Raw genomic sequence first — 16,558 nt, 5'->3', positions numbered from 1 at the left:
CATCATCAGAGATTAATTTGCCATATGAGCCATCCATCATCAGAGCTGAATATAATAACCAAAATAAGAGTCTCAAACAGTCTGTTCCAGTGTATTCACAGACCTCTCAATGCTCTGCATCTGTCATACACTGATATTTATACTAATACTGCTTGATCAATTTATTAAATGAAAAGAATGATAAAAGAAATGACATCCAAACAACATTATTCATCACAATCTACAAAAACACACCTTATAAATTTGGTACAATAGCACTACTTTTATTGTTTTCCTCCTTGGATGAGTCATCTCTGCTCGTATTATTCTCATTTGTATTATGTTGCATAAATTCTAAGTAAGTGCATGTAAAAAAAAAAAGTTCTTAGGTTATTCTTTTAGTGAAATTGTGTTCTATTTAGTCTAAAACGTACAAGGTAGCATTTGAGATGTATTCGAGAAGAGACACGATTCATTCATCTGAAAGATTTAGTCCAAACACAGTATGACCCAATGAAACTGCCAGATGTTACTCAAGATGCGATTAAAATGTATGACTTAGGGTCAAAAGCCCAGATCAGTCTGAATCATTCAGGAGGGATCAGGACACACACACACATTGTAATGGTAAAATTACAGGTGGTAGAGGCGTGACCTGTAATATTTATTGGTCAGATCTAATCCTAGTTTCAGTCACACACACACATACACACACACACACACACACACACACACACACACACACACACACACACAAATATCTAAATCTAAATGAAGTTTCTTATATAGTCACACTACAATCGTCTTCACATTTCTCCTCAGGCTACCCTGTGACTGTCGTAACTGATGGACACTGAGTATGAAAACACACACTGACACACCTGCAAGATACAATTGTATCATATTTCCTTCTTGGGATTTTGTCTGCACATAAATTTTGTAACAGAAGAGCAGAAATGTGACACAATGCTGATTTGTACCTTTATGTAAAAAAAAAACAAAAAAACAACAACATTTAGGATAGTTAATCAAGAAAAAATTATTATAGTTTAGAGAATATAAGAACCTCAAAACATTTTACAAAACATTGTGTACTTTTTCTAGTTTATAAAAGTGTTAACAAACAATTTTTTTCTATTTTGGTCTACTAAATCAAAAACCAATTACTTTTTTACTTTTTACTATTACCTAAAAAAAAAAAAAAAATAAATGAAAATTGCACAGATACATGTGATTAAAAAACTGGCATGCCAAGCATTTTACAAAACAATTTACAAAACATTGATTTTATGGAAAATATTTTTTACTTTTTTAGTTTTTACAAAAGATTTTATCAGAGAGCATGTTAATTACACCAAACTGGTATAAAAAAGATTAATTCAACTTTAATTGACTGATAACTTATCCATTTTTTCTTGAAAAGAGAGAAATACTATCATATATTTTACTGTAACAAAATTCACGTTAAGCTTGATAAAGGTCATGAATAAAACGTTACATCAGGAAATGTAATTATTATTTTAACTGAAGTTTCATTTTCCAAATCTGACTTATCAGCTTGTAATTTTTTGACATCACCTTTGAAATAAATTATATAAAGAGTCATTAAAAGTGAATGTAGATTTTAAAGCAGCACACACACACTGTTCTCCTGTCAGATTATTACCTCATGTAAAGTTTGTGCTATTGTGTGTGTTTGATTTCTATCAGCAGAGCTGGGGAGGAATAATATTTGCAAAGCTTTTGTGAAGGTCTGTGGGATTCTCACTGAGAACTGGCAGCAAAACTGGCATAAATAAGAAACAATCCCTCATTACACCAAATGAAAGAGGGAGGCAGAGAGCGTGTGTGATAGGCATCTTCCTCTCTCTCCCTTTCATTCTTTTCCTGGATGGGTTAAGATGTTCCCGTGGGATTGTGAGGTTTCTGTGCTTTCCAGGATTTGTTGCCACATGGGAACAGCAATAGAAACGAAACATGTCGAGACCCTGCATGCAAACTCAGCACACATGCTTATTGTAAATAACCTTGGAAACATGTCCAAACCATCACCCTGCTAGTCTTCAACACCTCCTATAACATTCACATGTGCCCCCTACAAACACACACACATACTGCATCCTAAAAATCTACTCACACAGAGAAAAGGATCCCCTCACTACCTCCTACCACTCAGATGAAATTTGCAAGTACTTTTGTTCTAACTTTAGAGAGCACACACACCTCTCACATGTGCAACACAAAATATCTCACCCAGTTTCACTCTACAAGTCCTGTCTTGTTAAAGAGAATGCAAGACACAGAGAGAGAGAGAGGAAGAGAGTGTAAAGAACTCTTTTGGCACAAATGTGCTCATTAAAACAGAATTCAGTTGTAGAGCTCAGAAAACTGAAATCCTTAATGTTGTTACATTTGTAAAAATGAAAAATAAAATAAGATTTATTTAATGAATTTTAACTGGAGCCGAGAAGAACAGAGAAAATAGTAAAAATAATAATAATAATAATAATAATAATAATAATAATAATAAATAATAATAATAATAATAATAATAATAAATAATAATAATAATAATAATAATAATAATAATAAATTGTGTCTTAATTTGGTATTTTACATTGCCATTTATATCAAATTTGAAATAATTTTATCACAATTATCTACTACAAATAAAAGATACCAATCAAAATCAAAAACTTATCTCTAAGCCGTAAAAAAATTGTCAGATACAAAGCAGGGTTATTTTATGTAACAAAAACTAAAATCATAAAAAAACTTTTTTATTCTAAATGTAAACCTTAATAATATAAAACAACCATTAATAAAATATTATTTTCTATTAATAATCCTTTTGTTAATAAATATAAATAAAAAATTAACAGAAATAGAGTGTAATTTAATATAATAAAAAATATAAACAGCTTATTTTATTTCAGCTAGTTTTCTAAGCAACATTTCTCACTTTCATTTCTTTTAACTTGATGAACTAAAATATCTAAAACTGAAATAAAAACTAAATAGACATTTCAAAAAAACTAAAACTTTAACTAAAACTAAAATGAAATCAATCGATCAATCAAACAATAAAAAAAGTTAGCTAACAATTATGCCATCACCTATCAACCTCTTCCCCCGACTACCCCATTTCATTTGAGGTATTTGAATTCCAAGATAAATAAATTACTAAATAACATAAAATTAAAAATAATATTCTAAAATGGCAAACAAGTTGGAAAAACACTGAACAAACACATAAAACAAAAGCTGACATTTTGAATTAAGCATAATAGTTTGTATTTGTGTTTTAGTCATTTTTACAGTAAAATTTTACACATTAAATGTTGATTTTTCTATAAATCCTTTATATTTCCTTCATTTTTATACACAGTGGAGCTCAAACTGAAAATGCTTGTATGTCACCTTTTATTTATTAATAAATGCATAAATAATATAATTATAATATGTAATTTATTTCAAATTATTAGCATAACCATTTGAGTGAAATTATGATATTAAAAGATATATTACCAGTATTTTGTAATAATTGGTATTTACTCCTTTTGCTTTGACATCACATGATCAATGTCGCAGATTTGCTCATGATATATAGTGCAAAATCCGAAGTATTTCTTGTTCATTTAATGTTTCATTGCTTCCTTTTTTTTATCCAAATCCCCAAACTGTGTATTTATTTTCATTAATAAAATCGATTTTCAATCCCAGACATTCAGTGTGGAATAGGCTAACTGTATACCTAAAGCTTTAGATGTTTTTTAACTGTTTCTTTTTGTGCATGATAATGAATGACTTCCTGTGTATTACTGTATTTAATCCCAAGGAATAATGAGTTAGGAAGAGGATCATAATCTAGTGAATCTCCATGGATTAACCTGAGAAGGTGAGTCATGGAGTAACAGAATGCAGAATGCACCTGCTCAGACACCTGCTGAAGAACAGGAGAGACTCGGCTAAGACAAATGTCTCATGTCATTGTGGCTTTAGTACACTGTAAAACACTCCTGTAAATGAAAGGATGTGGCAAAGAAGGGAAAGGGGCAAACATGTAAAGCGGAGGAGGTAGAAGTAAAAGGTGCTGGATTGTGCCCACAGTAACACAACAGGTTCAACCTGAACCAAATGCTAACAAAGGCTGAGATTACAAGGTGCTGAAAAAATGAAGGAACAGACAAACAAACAGAAAGAAAATGAAACAGGGTCTTTTGTTCCAATGTGATGGCTTTTGAAAAGTCAGCGCTCATCGTGGAAAGCTCGTATTCCCCTGTGCCTGTGTGTCTGTCTATATGTCCATCTGGATTAACCTCTCTTCACCACTCAGAGAAGACTGTTAACACCAAGTCTGCACAAACACACTATTATTGCATTAACACTGACCTAGACAAGTGACAATTCACTCGCAATGTCATCAAACACACACACACACACACACACACACACACACACACAGGTTTAGTTAGATTTCCACAGTTAGGACATCCCATAGATGTCCATTACAGACCTAAATCCTACTCCTAAAAAAACTTTTTTTTACAACTTTAGTATTAAAATAATTAATGTACTTAATTTATGAATTTATGGAATACATTATATTTTTTATACTTTACAAATATTTTTAGATTGTTGTGAGCATGAACTCTAGAAATCATCATAAACATATCATAAAATATGCACATAAACACTTTACATGAACATATGACATTTAATAGTGTAATTTATGTAAATACTAATTTCATCAATAACCTACAGTGCAAAATCTTAAATATTTCTTCTTCATTTTATGTTTCACTGCTTCTTTTTTTATCCAAATCCCCAAACTGTGTATTTATTTTCATTTACTGTATAGAATCGGTTTTCAATCCCGGATTTTCAGTCTGGATGGGTTCACTGTACTGTATACGTAAAGCTTTAGATGTTTTAGCTGTTCTTTTCATAAATGATATTGAATGGCTTCCTGTGTCTATTACTGTATTTAATCCCAAGGAATAACTGGTGAGGAAGAGGATCATAATCTAGTGAAGCTCAGTGAATTAAGCATTAAAAGTGAGTCATGGAGAAGACCGTTAATAAATAAATTTAATTAATAATAATAAATTAAATGTAATTATAATAAATGAATAAATTAAATACATTCTTTTTTTGTTGTTGTTGTTTTTTTAGGAGAGGGATTTAGGTCTTTAATGGACATCTATGGAATGTCCTATTTGTGGATAGCAAACGTGTGTGTGTGTGTATGTGTGTGTGTATGTGTGTTTGAACACACATATATATGCAAAAAATAACGATTCCCCAAATTCTATCTCTTTTTCCAGCGGGGAATTCTATGAATGATTTCATTTTGACACTGCAGGTGATATTTTACACAGGCATGAGTAGTATCACTGATAAGAATTTCAACAGTGAAAAACATCCAAACATTCAAAACAATACCTCACAGTTTTTTAGCAGATTAATATGCACTAACCATAATAAGGCCCATAAGAAAGCCATAGGCCCATATGACACAGTAGGGGGGTCATTATGCACATTATGTTTCTGCAGACAATATCATATTTGAAATCTGCATTGAAATGCAGCATCCATCTACCAAAAGAAAAATATGAAATTAATGTAAAGTGCTGCACTGTGCTAGCCATGAATGAATGGGTCAAAGGCTCAGTTTCAACATTATCTTTATGTGTCCATCATCTAATTATTTATAGGCATAAGGCTTTACAAAACCTTTACATTCTTGCCTTGAGAACATTTTAATTAATGTTTCTAAGACAAATGTTGTGACACATGATAGAGGTATGGTTACACCCTGTTATCCTCTAATGAGTGTCATTCTGATTAAACGAGTCACAGCCGTGCAATGCTTCATTTCTCCCTCGTGGCTACACTCACATTTGGACTGAGATGTCATTGTCATTGTTGTCTCTTGGATCAATGTTTAAATACCTCTAAATGCGTACCAAGGCAAGTCTAAACCTGTGGAGGTTTTAGGAAAAGCCTGCCTTACCACAACCCTCTAACGAACCTTCATTCCATCGCAAAAAAAATCAGGTATCGCCAGAAACTTGCTTCCGGAGTAAAATAGCAAGGCCAAAAATAGAGTGACATGGAGCAGCTAGCTTCTTTTTCAACACTGCTGCAAAGGCTACCGTTCACACATTTCTTGACTAATGAAACAGGACTGAGTTTATTTGCTATTTCAAAAATCCATTTGTCAGATAGGTTTTTGGTCTGTAACTAACGTTTTTGTGCTGGAGGGGATTTTAAAGACAGCCACCCACATATGACAAGACAGAAGAAGTGACATGAAAAGAGAAGTCTGTAGTCTGTGTAGAACCGCTCAACTGTAACAAATTCATTTGTATGGCCCCATAAGGTCTATGACAAATAATCATCTATTTCGAATCATTTATATTTACAGTAAACAGAGAAATAAATAGAACTAAAAGTAAATCATATAAAAATTAAAACATTACAATGATACATTATATAAAACTTATAGATTGATTCTTCATCTCAGGAGAGATTGTCTGTTAAAGTTTTGTTTAATGTGGGTGTGGAAATCAAGGTGTGTCATACAGAAAGACTGAAAGGAATATGCAAAATGCAAATTTGCTGAAAATTTACTCATCCTCAGGCTATTCATAATGTAGATGAGTTTGTTTCTTCATTGGAACAGATTTGGAAAAATGTAACATTACTTCAGTTGCTCATCAATGGACCCTTTGCAGTGAATGGGTGCCGTCAGAATGAGAGTCCAAACAACTGATAACAACAACAAAATAAACCACGACTCCAGTCCATAAATGAACCTCTTGTGCAGTGAAAAGCTGCTTGTTTTTAATAAACAATCCCTCATTAAGACTAACTAACTTCAAACCATTGTTTCCAGCTAAAGTATGAGTCCTCTATCTATAGTATTGAAATACAGAAAATAAAGAAACTTATTATAAGAAAATCATTTTGAAGTTTTTAATTATTTTTATGGAAGGAAAAAAATAAGGTAGAAGTTTATTCATGATTAACTTTTAAATTATTAATAAATAGTTAACTATTGCTCAATTTTTCTTCTGTGTAGCTTTTCAGTTGAAAATTTGACTGAAACTGGAATCATATCGCCCAGCATGATGAAGACACATGATTACCTTTTAAGCTGCTGTCTTGCTGAATTTCAGATGTGAGAGGCTGTAAAGAAAGACTAAAGTGCCATTAAAGTAAAAAGCCTGCAGGTAGCATGAATAGAGTTTTAGAAACGCCTGACTTATTAGAGGGAGGAAATGCAGACAACTGGTCTGTCAGCTAGTCTGAATAACCCCCTGCGCGCACACACACACACACACACACACACACACACACACACACACACACACACACACACACACACAGAGTATCATAAAGACATAAGAAGGATCATAAGGTCATAGAAGCATAAGAAGAATCCTAAGATATTGTGCCCTTAAAATATTGTCTAGTTTAGTGAAATTCAAGTTATGTTTTGTTTATGTTATGTTTACTATGCTGCTTGATGCTTATCTGCTGTAGGCTATCTATGCTGTGGAAATTCTCACTGATAACAAGTCTCTGAGAAATTCAATAGCAACTATCAGGAAAACTTCTAACATAATGCATAATGAAATATTACAGTGGGTGAGAGAAAGCTTCACTTCGTAATAACATTAAGATGGGCAATTGCATGTACAGTAGTCTAGCTTGTTACAATACGACAAAGAAAGAAGGGACAAATAAATGATGATGAAGTACCAGTCAGTCAAAGTAAAACATTTTACTCAAACTTTCAAAACCTCTCAGGAGACTTAATGGGGTTATGATATATGTTTAATGAAAATGAATTCATATCATATCATTCATATCATTTCAGAAGGTTTGGAATACAGCACACAAGTCATATATAGACCACTTGTATGATGCTCACTATATTCTCTTTTTTGAAGCTTTAAAGTTTTAGTCTCTATTAATTGTAATTTCATGGAAATAAGTGACCTGCAGTCTTCAGAATATCTCCTTCTGAGTCTGTCATGAGGGTGAGTAAATGATGACAGAATTTCCTTTTTTTGGGGGGTGGGGGGGGTGAACTATAGAGTTTATGTTCCTGATAATTGTATCAAATAAACCTGTTATTCTGAAATCATGATGCAAATGTGATGTACAGATATTGTTTAATTAAAATCATCATTACTACAGGTCTTCACAAACCAAGGCACTTTAAAACAGATGGCTGCTTTCACATACTGCAAGTGTATTCTGTATTATTTAGAGACCTTTTGACTTACTCATATGTAAAGTATTCCTTTATTTTTCTAAGGTGTTATCTGAATGTGCTTCATATAACCTACAAAACAAACAACAGAAAAATGTTGTGGTTACAAGGAATTTTTTAAAGACTTATTTTTCAGAGAATAAACACTTGAAGAGGTGTGAGCCATATATTTGACTGTTTTATTTAAAATATACAGTATATGTTTTTAAATAAATAAGTTTTTATTCTTACAGAAAAACATTTTTGAGTGGAGGTTTGAGTGTTTTTGTCAAGTTTAGTTTAGTCTAGTTTAGTTGTCTAGTCTAGCCTAGTTTATACTATAATCTTGCAATTGTATACTACAAATATTGTTGCCTCTTAAGACAAATTACTTGTGATGCTCCTCATTTGTAAATTGCCTTGTTTAAAAGTTTCTGCTAAATGACTAAATATAAAGGCAATACACAAAATAATTAATAAATTGAATTAATAATAAAAAAAACTGTACATAAATTAATGTCAAAATTCAGGCAGTGCGTCTCACAGTGTGTTTAATAAAATAATTCATGAGTCAACAATAATTATAAAGGCTTAAGACAAAAATGACAGTAGTAACATGTCTATCAGTAGAATAATTTCAGGAACTGAAAAGACAGATCATTTACGCGTATTTCCCAAATACATCAAAAGGTAAAGAGGAATTGTACTTGAAACAATTGTCCTGGGAGGCATTTTACATTTTAGTCAAATTTTATTCCCCTTCTCTAAAATTCTGTTTTGCATATTTAAAGCCTGTTTTGAGGAGTGATTTCCTGCGGCACAGATTTTTTTGACAGTGACAAGCATTATCAATTTTCTGTACAAAAAAAATAAAAATAAACTACTGTACATGAAAAATCATACAAAACTCAGCTGCAATGTCTTCACTTTAACTGTTAAACCCTTGAAAACATATGAGGAAAAGCTTCTCTGATACTGTTTTTCCTAGGAAAGTTGAAATTGAAGGAAGCTTTATTAAAGATTTTAATCTAAATCTTTGCCGTAAGTTACACCATTCCATCATGAATACTGTTCCCCTCCTGAGAACAAGCTTAAGGGAAAGAATGTTCCTTTTTGTCTGGGTGTCAGTGCATGGGTGTATTTCACCACAGTTTGGAGATAGAAGCATTATTAAACATTCATAATTAGTGTTGGAAACATCACGGCAGGGAAGCCTGACGCTCTGCAAGCATCCGATGCATCTACAGGCTACAGTGGCATCACTCCAATGTTTTGTCAAATTCTTGTGCTTATTATAAAACTTTTGATGTTTCTGGATATTTTGCACACTGATCAGGAGTTAAAAATAATCCTGATACTTACACTGGATGATCTAAATGTTTGCTTTCCACAGGCCTTCCACACCCAATGACATCTGAACATGCATGCAGTGATGACACATTTCTAATAACATCTGTAACTATTACGACATGGGTGTACCTCTTCTCTACAAAAAAACTAAATGACTATACATTCTTTTATGCTTCACGAAATGGTGAAAGGTCACAGATTTGTTTCATGTCACACCATAACCCATTTACATTTACTCATTGTCTGCAGTGTTTTGTCAGTCACTGGCAGGTGAAAAAAAAAGTTGGAATACATCTGTTACACATAGAGGAATTAGTGGACCCTAAAACAACAGGAATGTTTGTGCGTCATTTCAGCTGTACCAAGATATAATTGATGAATGTCATAATAATTGTTCTCAGCCCGTTAGAGCCTCATAGCTCTGGGATATGATAATGGAAAATTGCAAAATATCACTGTTGGAACATTGTATAACTTAAGGTGAAGTCACAACTGCTTTCAGGCAGAATCTTGTGGTCTCGTGGACTTTGTCTCAAATAAACATCTTGTGGGTATGTAGGTCATTATTTTTAATTTACTAAATAATTAATAAAATGATAATTATCTCAAGCACAGGTTGGCACAATATCCTCACCATTTCACAAGACCTCCATGGCTTTGAACTACTTGGCTTCTGTACTATAAAATCAGCATTTCAGTTAATTGGAATATAAAGCCTGGTTTCATGGAATGACAGGTCTTAGTCTGGATCCTGTGGGACTGGAATAAGGATCTAACTAAGCATTCAAATCTGGTTCCCCAAAGGTGAAACTTTATTAAAAGGTATATATTGATCATCCACTCCTGTCTATGGTGGTTATGGCCCAGATGTGGTATTAGTTTGGTTTAGGTGTCTTGAAAAGGTCTGATCTTAACTCCAACTGTACTACCTAAAAATATTAGTTTTATGCCAAGCTGTGTGGTACAACAGCAGAGTCAATCCATGAACAGGATTTAAAAAAAATATTAAGAATGTGCACTGGTGCCACCTGCTGTACAAACCGTATTGCAAAGTGTAAAAGTGTGTGTGTGTGTGTGTGTATACATACATACATCATACATACATATATATATATATATATATATATATATATATATATATATATATATATACTTTATATATGAAAGTTAGCCCACTATACAGGCTGAAAATAGTACTCATGATATTATAAAGGTCACGTGTTGTTTCCAAAATTAAAAAATTATATAAAATTTACCTTGTAGTAACAGCGTGTTTTTTTTCCCCACAAAGTATTAGTTTGCCAGATATTATAGTATTAAAATATGTTTTACTTCCACTTTTCAAAGCAGCTTTACAGCCTTATAATGTCACCATCAAAATAAAAGTCGTCAAAGCAGAGAAAAATGTTATTGTGGATGCACTTGTTCTCCGTCATTCACAGCGTCCATAAAAGTGCCATTATCCCCCATTATGCCATTATTTTATTTTTTTATATTATTGGGGTAGAATGCGTGCCTCCTCACGTCCCTCAAATTCGACGTCACACATAACCGGTGTTCAACCCGGAAGGAACGGCGTTTCGGAAATGGCGATCCACGTAAACCGGAGCCAAAACAGAGGAAAGTAGAGCTGACTTTCGTTCAAGTGCCGACTGGACCGAGCTGTGAGACGGGCTCGGTGATGCGTGTATAACGGAAATGTCATCTGATTTAAGCATGAACGGCGTGAGGATAGCACGAGAGGAGGGTGTGACGGCAGACTCTTACACCGTGAGTTTATGACGCGATGTTTTCAATTAAAATCAAAGTAGAATAAGCATATATATACACGCACACTCACTAATGTCCTGGAAGGTTTCAGTTACAGTAAACATCTCTGCATTGTAACAGGACTTTCCCGGTGGTTTACAGGATGATTACGTGTCCTGTGTTTTGTTTTTATGCACACTAAATGTTGTAAACAATTATCATGTCTGTGGGTGACACTTCAGAGTCTTATCTTTGTGATTTATACACAGGAAAACCTCATTGGAACATTGTTAGCTATCTTTGGAAACCTGTTGGTCAGCATCTCAGTCAGCATTCAGGTGAGTGTGTATTAGCAGCGCATTGTGATTCAGGGTCAGGGTGTGTTCGTCACGCCCTGTCAGGTGAAAGCCAGGCGCTTTTATTTACTTCTCAACATCTTGTTTTATAACCAAGCTGTTGTTTGTTACCGTATCTAAGGGAGTGGGTTTAATAAAAAGGTGTAAAAGACAAACACATGGCATCATGACTGATGTTTTCTCTTGCAGAAACAAAGTCACGTGACGTTGGCGGGAAATAAAGACCCGAAGCAATACTACTACACTAAGAGCTGGTGGTCTGGCCTGATGCTGATGGTTCTGGGCGAGGGCGCCCTGTTTGTGTCGTATGCATTTGCACCGCTCTCTCTCATAGCGCCACTTAATGCTGTATCTGTCATATGTAGGTATTCATCATCTGTGATTCTGTTATGTTGCCTTCACATCCATATTTTACACTGTTTTTACTGTTTCACATATTTGATATAATCAACATGTTCATTATATTTTATATGTAATACAGCTCTGAAGGAGTATTATTTTAGTATCATGATACTATTATAGTTTTTGAATAAGTTTTTTTTTTCATTGTCAGTTTAATTTTAGTCAGTTAATTTTAGTTTGTTGTGTATTTTTGATATTTTTATTATTATTTTTTCTTTAAATATGTCTGTAGTTTTTATTCCAATTTTTTTTTTCAGTTTTAGTTTTATTATATCAAGTTAAATTAATGAAAGTGAGAAATGTTTCTTTAGCAACTAGCTGAAATATGATTTTTGTTTACATTTTATTTTATTTCAAGTAACAAGAATGCTTTGTATTTTGGTCTACACAGCAAGCTCCATCTTGGGTTTCCTGTTTTTGAGGGAGAAGTGGAAGGCGCAGGAATTCTTGAGTGAGTTTTTCTGAGCACATATAAAGGAATAAAAGAAATACATTTCTGAAAATTGCTTCCAGTTGCATAACTCACTACATTAATGCTTGCTTTGAGGTGCCAGCTCTATTTTTTGCTAATGTTATATCCTGAGACATATTTTATTTGTGATTTGTTCTGTGTGCTTTGTGGTGTGTTTTCTTTTGTAAAATGCTAGACTTTTTGGTCTAGGGGTAATGGCATAGCAGTAACACGAAGCAACTTGTTAATATATAGTATTGGTAATACAGTAAATTAAATGCAGAGCACTATAACATCCCTATTCTTGTCTTTGTAGAGCGCTACATCTTGACTTTCCTGGGCTGTGTCTTGACAGCAGGTGGTACTTACCTCTTTGTGACGTTTGGACCAAACTCTCACGAGAAGCTGAATGCGGAGAACATTGTAAAACATGTTATCGGCTGGCCCTTTCTCTTATACCTGGTAATACACACCCTCATGTTTAAGAAAGTTGTTGTGTGATTACAAATGGCAAATATCGAACCAAAATTTTTACAAAGGATTTCGCTTTGATATACAGTGCGCATTATTTTTGATGGGTAGAAATGGAATTTGTTTTGATGACTGATAACTTGCTGAAGGCATTTTATTTAAACGGTTAATTTGGATTGTTTTTTCCAGCTTCTAGGGATCATCACGTTCTGTCTGGTGCTGTATTTCTATAAACAGCGGGATGCCAACTACCTCGTCCTGATTCTGCTGCTGGTGGCACTACTTGGTAAGACAATAACACATGTGTTGTTTGTAGAGCCCATTGTGTGCATGAAACATTACACAAAGTGCTCCATAAGCAGCACTTGTTTTGCAAAGTAGTAATTTTGACAAGAAAGTAATGCACAGATAAACATTCAGAGTCATTGTCTATTTTGCCCTTATAAATGTACCTGAGACCAAAATAATGAAGTTGACCCTCCCCTTGACCTTTGCCCTTTAGGTTCAGTGACTGTAATCACAGTGAAGGCAGTTTCAGGGATGATTGTGCTTAGCATCTTGGGTCCTTTACAGCTGTCCTATCCCATTTTCTATGTCATGTTCATCTGCATGGTGGCAACTATCGTCTTTCAAGCATCGTAAGTTCTGTTGTTTGTTGTGTTGATATTCTGTTGTAGGACAGTGAGCTTGGAGTGAAATACTTATTTACGTATTTTTAATCTGACTTGACTTTTTGTAATCAGATTTCTAGCACAGGCATCTCACCTGTATGATTCCTCTCTCATCGCCTGTGTGAATTACATTTTCTGCACAACATTTGCAATTGTGGCAGGTAGAACTCAGAAATTTCTTTCTCTACCTCTGTCTTGATTAAGATGACAACGTTGTCTTCATTTTGTGTTAGCAGTCTCATTCTCATTCTGTTTCTTTTAAAACAGGGGCCATATTTTATCAGGAATTTTACCACGAAGATGTTCTGCACATATGCATGTTTCTTTTGGGGTAGGTTTTATGATGCATTCTAGGTATAAACACTAGCATTTAACAGTTTGGGGGAGGTGTTGTGTTGTTGAAAGAAGACCATGTTCACCAAGGCTACATTTAATTTAATCAAAAATACAGTAAAACCATAATATTGTAAAATATCTTTATATATATATATATATATATATATATATATATATATATATATATATATATATATATATATATATATATATATATATAACAATTTTCCAAAATATTTGTTCCTGTGATGGGAAAGCTGAAACATAAAAAATAAGTGTTTTTAATAGTCTAAAAGTCTTTACTGTCTATTTTGTTCAGTTGAATGCATCCTTCCAGAAAAAAAATAATAATCTGAATTTAATTTGTGAAAAGGCTTATTTCATATTATTTATATGAAAGCATGAAAAAAAAAAAAAAAAACTACGAACTATGAAAAAAAGAGAAATATTTATATCCATTGACAGACTAAATTTAAGGAAGAGAATTATTTAGCCATGAAATTCCACACAAGTTTGTTTTCTTAGCGGTAGCAGTAACTAACAGACTAGCAGTGAGACCCCTGGAATCTAAGATTTGTTAACATGTGTCTTTATAATATTCCTGCAGGTGCACTATATGCTTTCTTGGAGTGTTCCTGATCACAAAAAACAAGAGGAAGCTCAAAGGCTTTGAGCCATATGTCACTATGGACATGGTAAAAGGTATGACTTGTGATATCTGTCATCAAGCCAAACAAATAATCATCCTATTAGATTAAACACTTTTTCTGTTTTCTGTCAACACAGGCATTCCAACCATTCACAATAAAGGCTGGGCTGTGCAGCCCGATTACAATGGCTCTTTTTCTTACGGTGCACTGGAGAACAATGATAGTGTGGCTTCTGTGCCGCTACCGGGGGACCAAGAGCTGTCCATCTCTCCCAGCCCTGTTAGCCCATACCAACCATCAGAGCTGAAAAAAGACTGAGTGGAAATGTCTGAAGTGCAATTAAGACTGATTTTAACTTGAGTAATGCTACGGTGTTTAAGCATTACTGATTTGCTTATTGACAGCACTCACAGAGCACAGTACCACAATATAGGACCATTCTAGAACTTCTGTATTTCTCTCATCTGATCCTGAGCCAGGAAACCAAGCTGTATGCTTTTCTCTTTGCTAGAATGCAGATAAGGTCTTTCATTTGTGGCGTTGATTTTAATCTAAGATACTGGCATGTTATCTTTTTGTGACACTCATCTGTAATCATGCCTGACTGACATTTTGATCACTCTCTGTCTCCTATCAATGTTACAAAGCTAATATTACTAACTTGAGAACCTAAATATACCTCAGAAGATGTTTTGGATTCTGCTACTGCTTTGTACCAGAGATAATACAGCCAGTCCAGCTTTATCAACCAAAGGCCAATGACTAATATAGATTGCACAATTCTCAGCTAGTTATATACAAAAATATATTAGGTACTGGCTCAAATTACTGTATTCTCAAGCTCGTGAACACTGCTCTCTCATTTTCCATTTTGAAGTCTTCAGGCCTGAATATCTGCTGTGACTATTATTTATTCCCTGTGCTTGTCTGAAGTGTACCAAATAGGCTTTCTGTACAAGTCTGCATGTCTGTAGGTATTACATTGTATATCAGAACACTGCTGGTGGTTGAAATGTACAGATGCCTTCTGTAAACTTTAAGAAACACTGGCTGATATTTGATCATAAATACCATTGTTTTGACTTATGTGGTAAAATATGTTGTTTTGGTGTCTTTTAACACAAGTAATCATTAATGCTGTTTTTTTTATTATACCTTGATAGACACCATTGTTGAAAGATTTGGGGAAACTTGACTGTCCAAGCCACATCACAACACTGAGTTATGTTGAAGTGCAATTGCTAGTGTTGAGATTTCATTTTAAGAAGGGTTGTTTGTTTTTATTTTTTTTATTTTTTACACAATGTGTATGCTATTATAACTATTCCACAAGGACAATAATAATGCCTTCAATCAAAATAAATAATGGAAAAAAAGGCCAAGCTTCAGTCAGCGTTCTGTGTTGTTAACATGGTCCAAATCCTGTTGAACCACTAATACATGCCTTAGTTCTTTGATCTGTATTTACCATTGGAGTATACAGGTAGTTTATAGCTGACCAATATAGCTGTAGACTACTGTGTAATAGAGTATTTAACTGGAATATTAATGTTAGTATCACGATGACAGACTTAAATTTTAAATTCGAAAATTATCTTTGTGTAATTTAAGATTCGTTTCTCTCTCACTAATAATCGTTGTCTGTGTACTCAGTATCAAGGACCATATTATTAAGGAAACATATATGTACAGTACAGAGTCTGCTTGTGCATGTCGAGATAACAGCAGGCGGTTAAATGAATGATCAGTGGTCTCGGCGGCAGGTGAAAACCTTGTTGTCACAGTAATTTTTATCTTATCGATATACTGCTATATGAAGGACAGCTGTTGCATCGAATAAAATGTTTCACTTTAGTTGTTTTTAATTACAAACGTTC

The 16,558-nt window shown here is 33.8% G+C and overlaps 1 protein-coding gene across 1 annotated transcript; it reads left to right on the top strand.

Annotated features, from left to right (window-relative positions):
* Positions 1 to 11,110: 11,110 nt before the first annotated feature.
* On the top strand, positions 11,111 to 15,763 carry LOC109108096 (NIPA-like protein 3). Its single transcript, XM_042774124.1, has 11 exons — positions 11,111 to 11,365; positions 11,614 to 11,682; positions 11,890 to 12,061; positions 12,494 to 12,553; positions 12,870 to 13,015; positions 13,214 to 13,310; positions 13,527 to 13,662; positions 13,768 to 13,856; positions 13,963 to 14,026; positions 14,639 to 14,733; positions 14,818 to 15,763. Exons 1-11 carry the CDS (start codon positions 11,294 to 11,296, stop codon positions 14,997 to 14,999), a joined length of 1,182 nt encoding a protein of 393 aa, XP_042630058.1. The 5' UTR covers positions 11,111 to 11,293; the 3' UTR covers positions 15,000 to 15,763.
* Positions 15,764 to 16,558: the final 795 nt, after the last annotated feature.

Source organism: Cyprinus carpio, chromosome A17 (assembly GCF_018340385.1).
Source record: "Cyprinus carpio isolate SPL01 chromosome A17, ASM1834038v1, whole genome shotgun sequence".
Lineage (NCBI taxonomy): Eukaryota > Metazoa > Chordata > Actinopteri > Cypriniformes > Cyprinidae > Cyprinus > Cyprinus carpio.
Note: the sequence above shows the minus strand (reverse complement) of the source record. Positions and strands in the feature narration are given on the sequence as shown.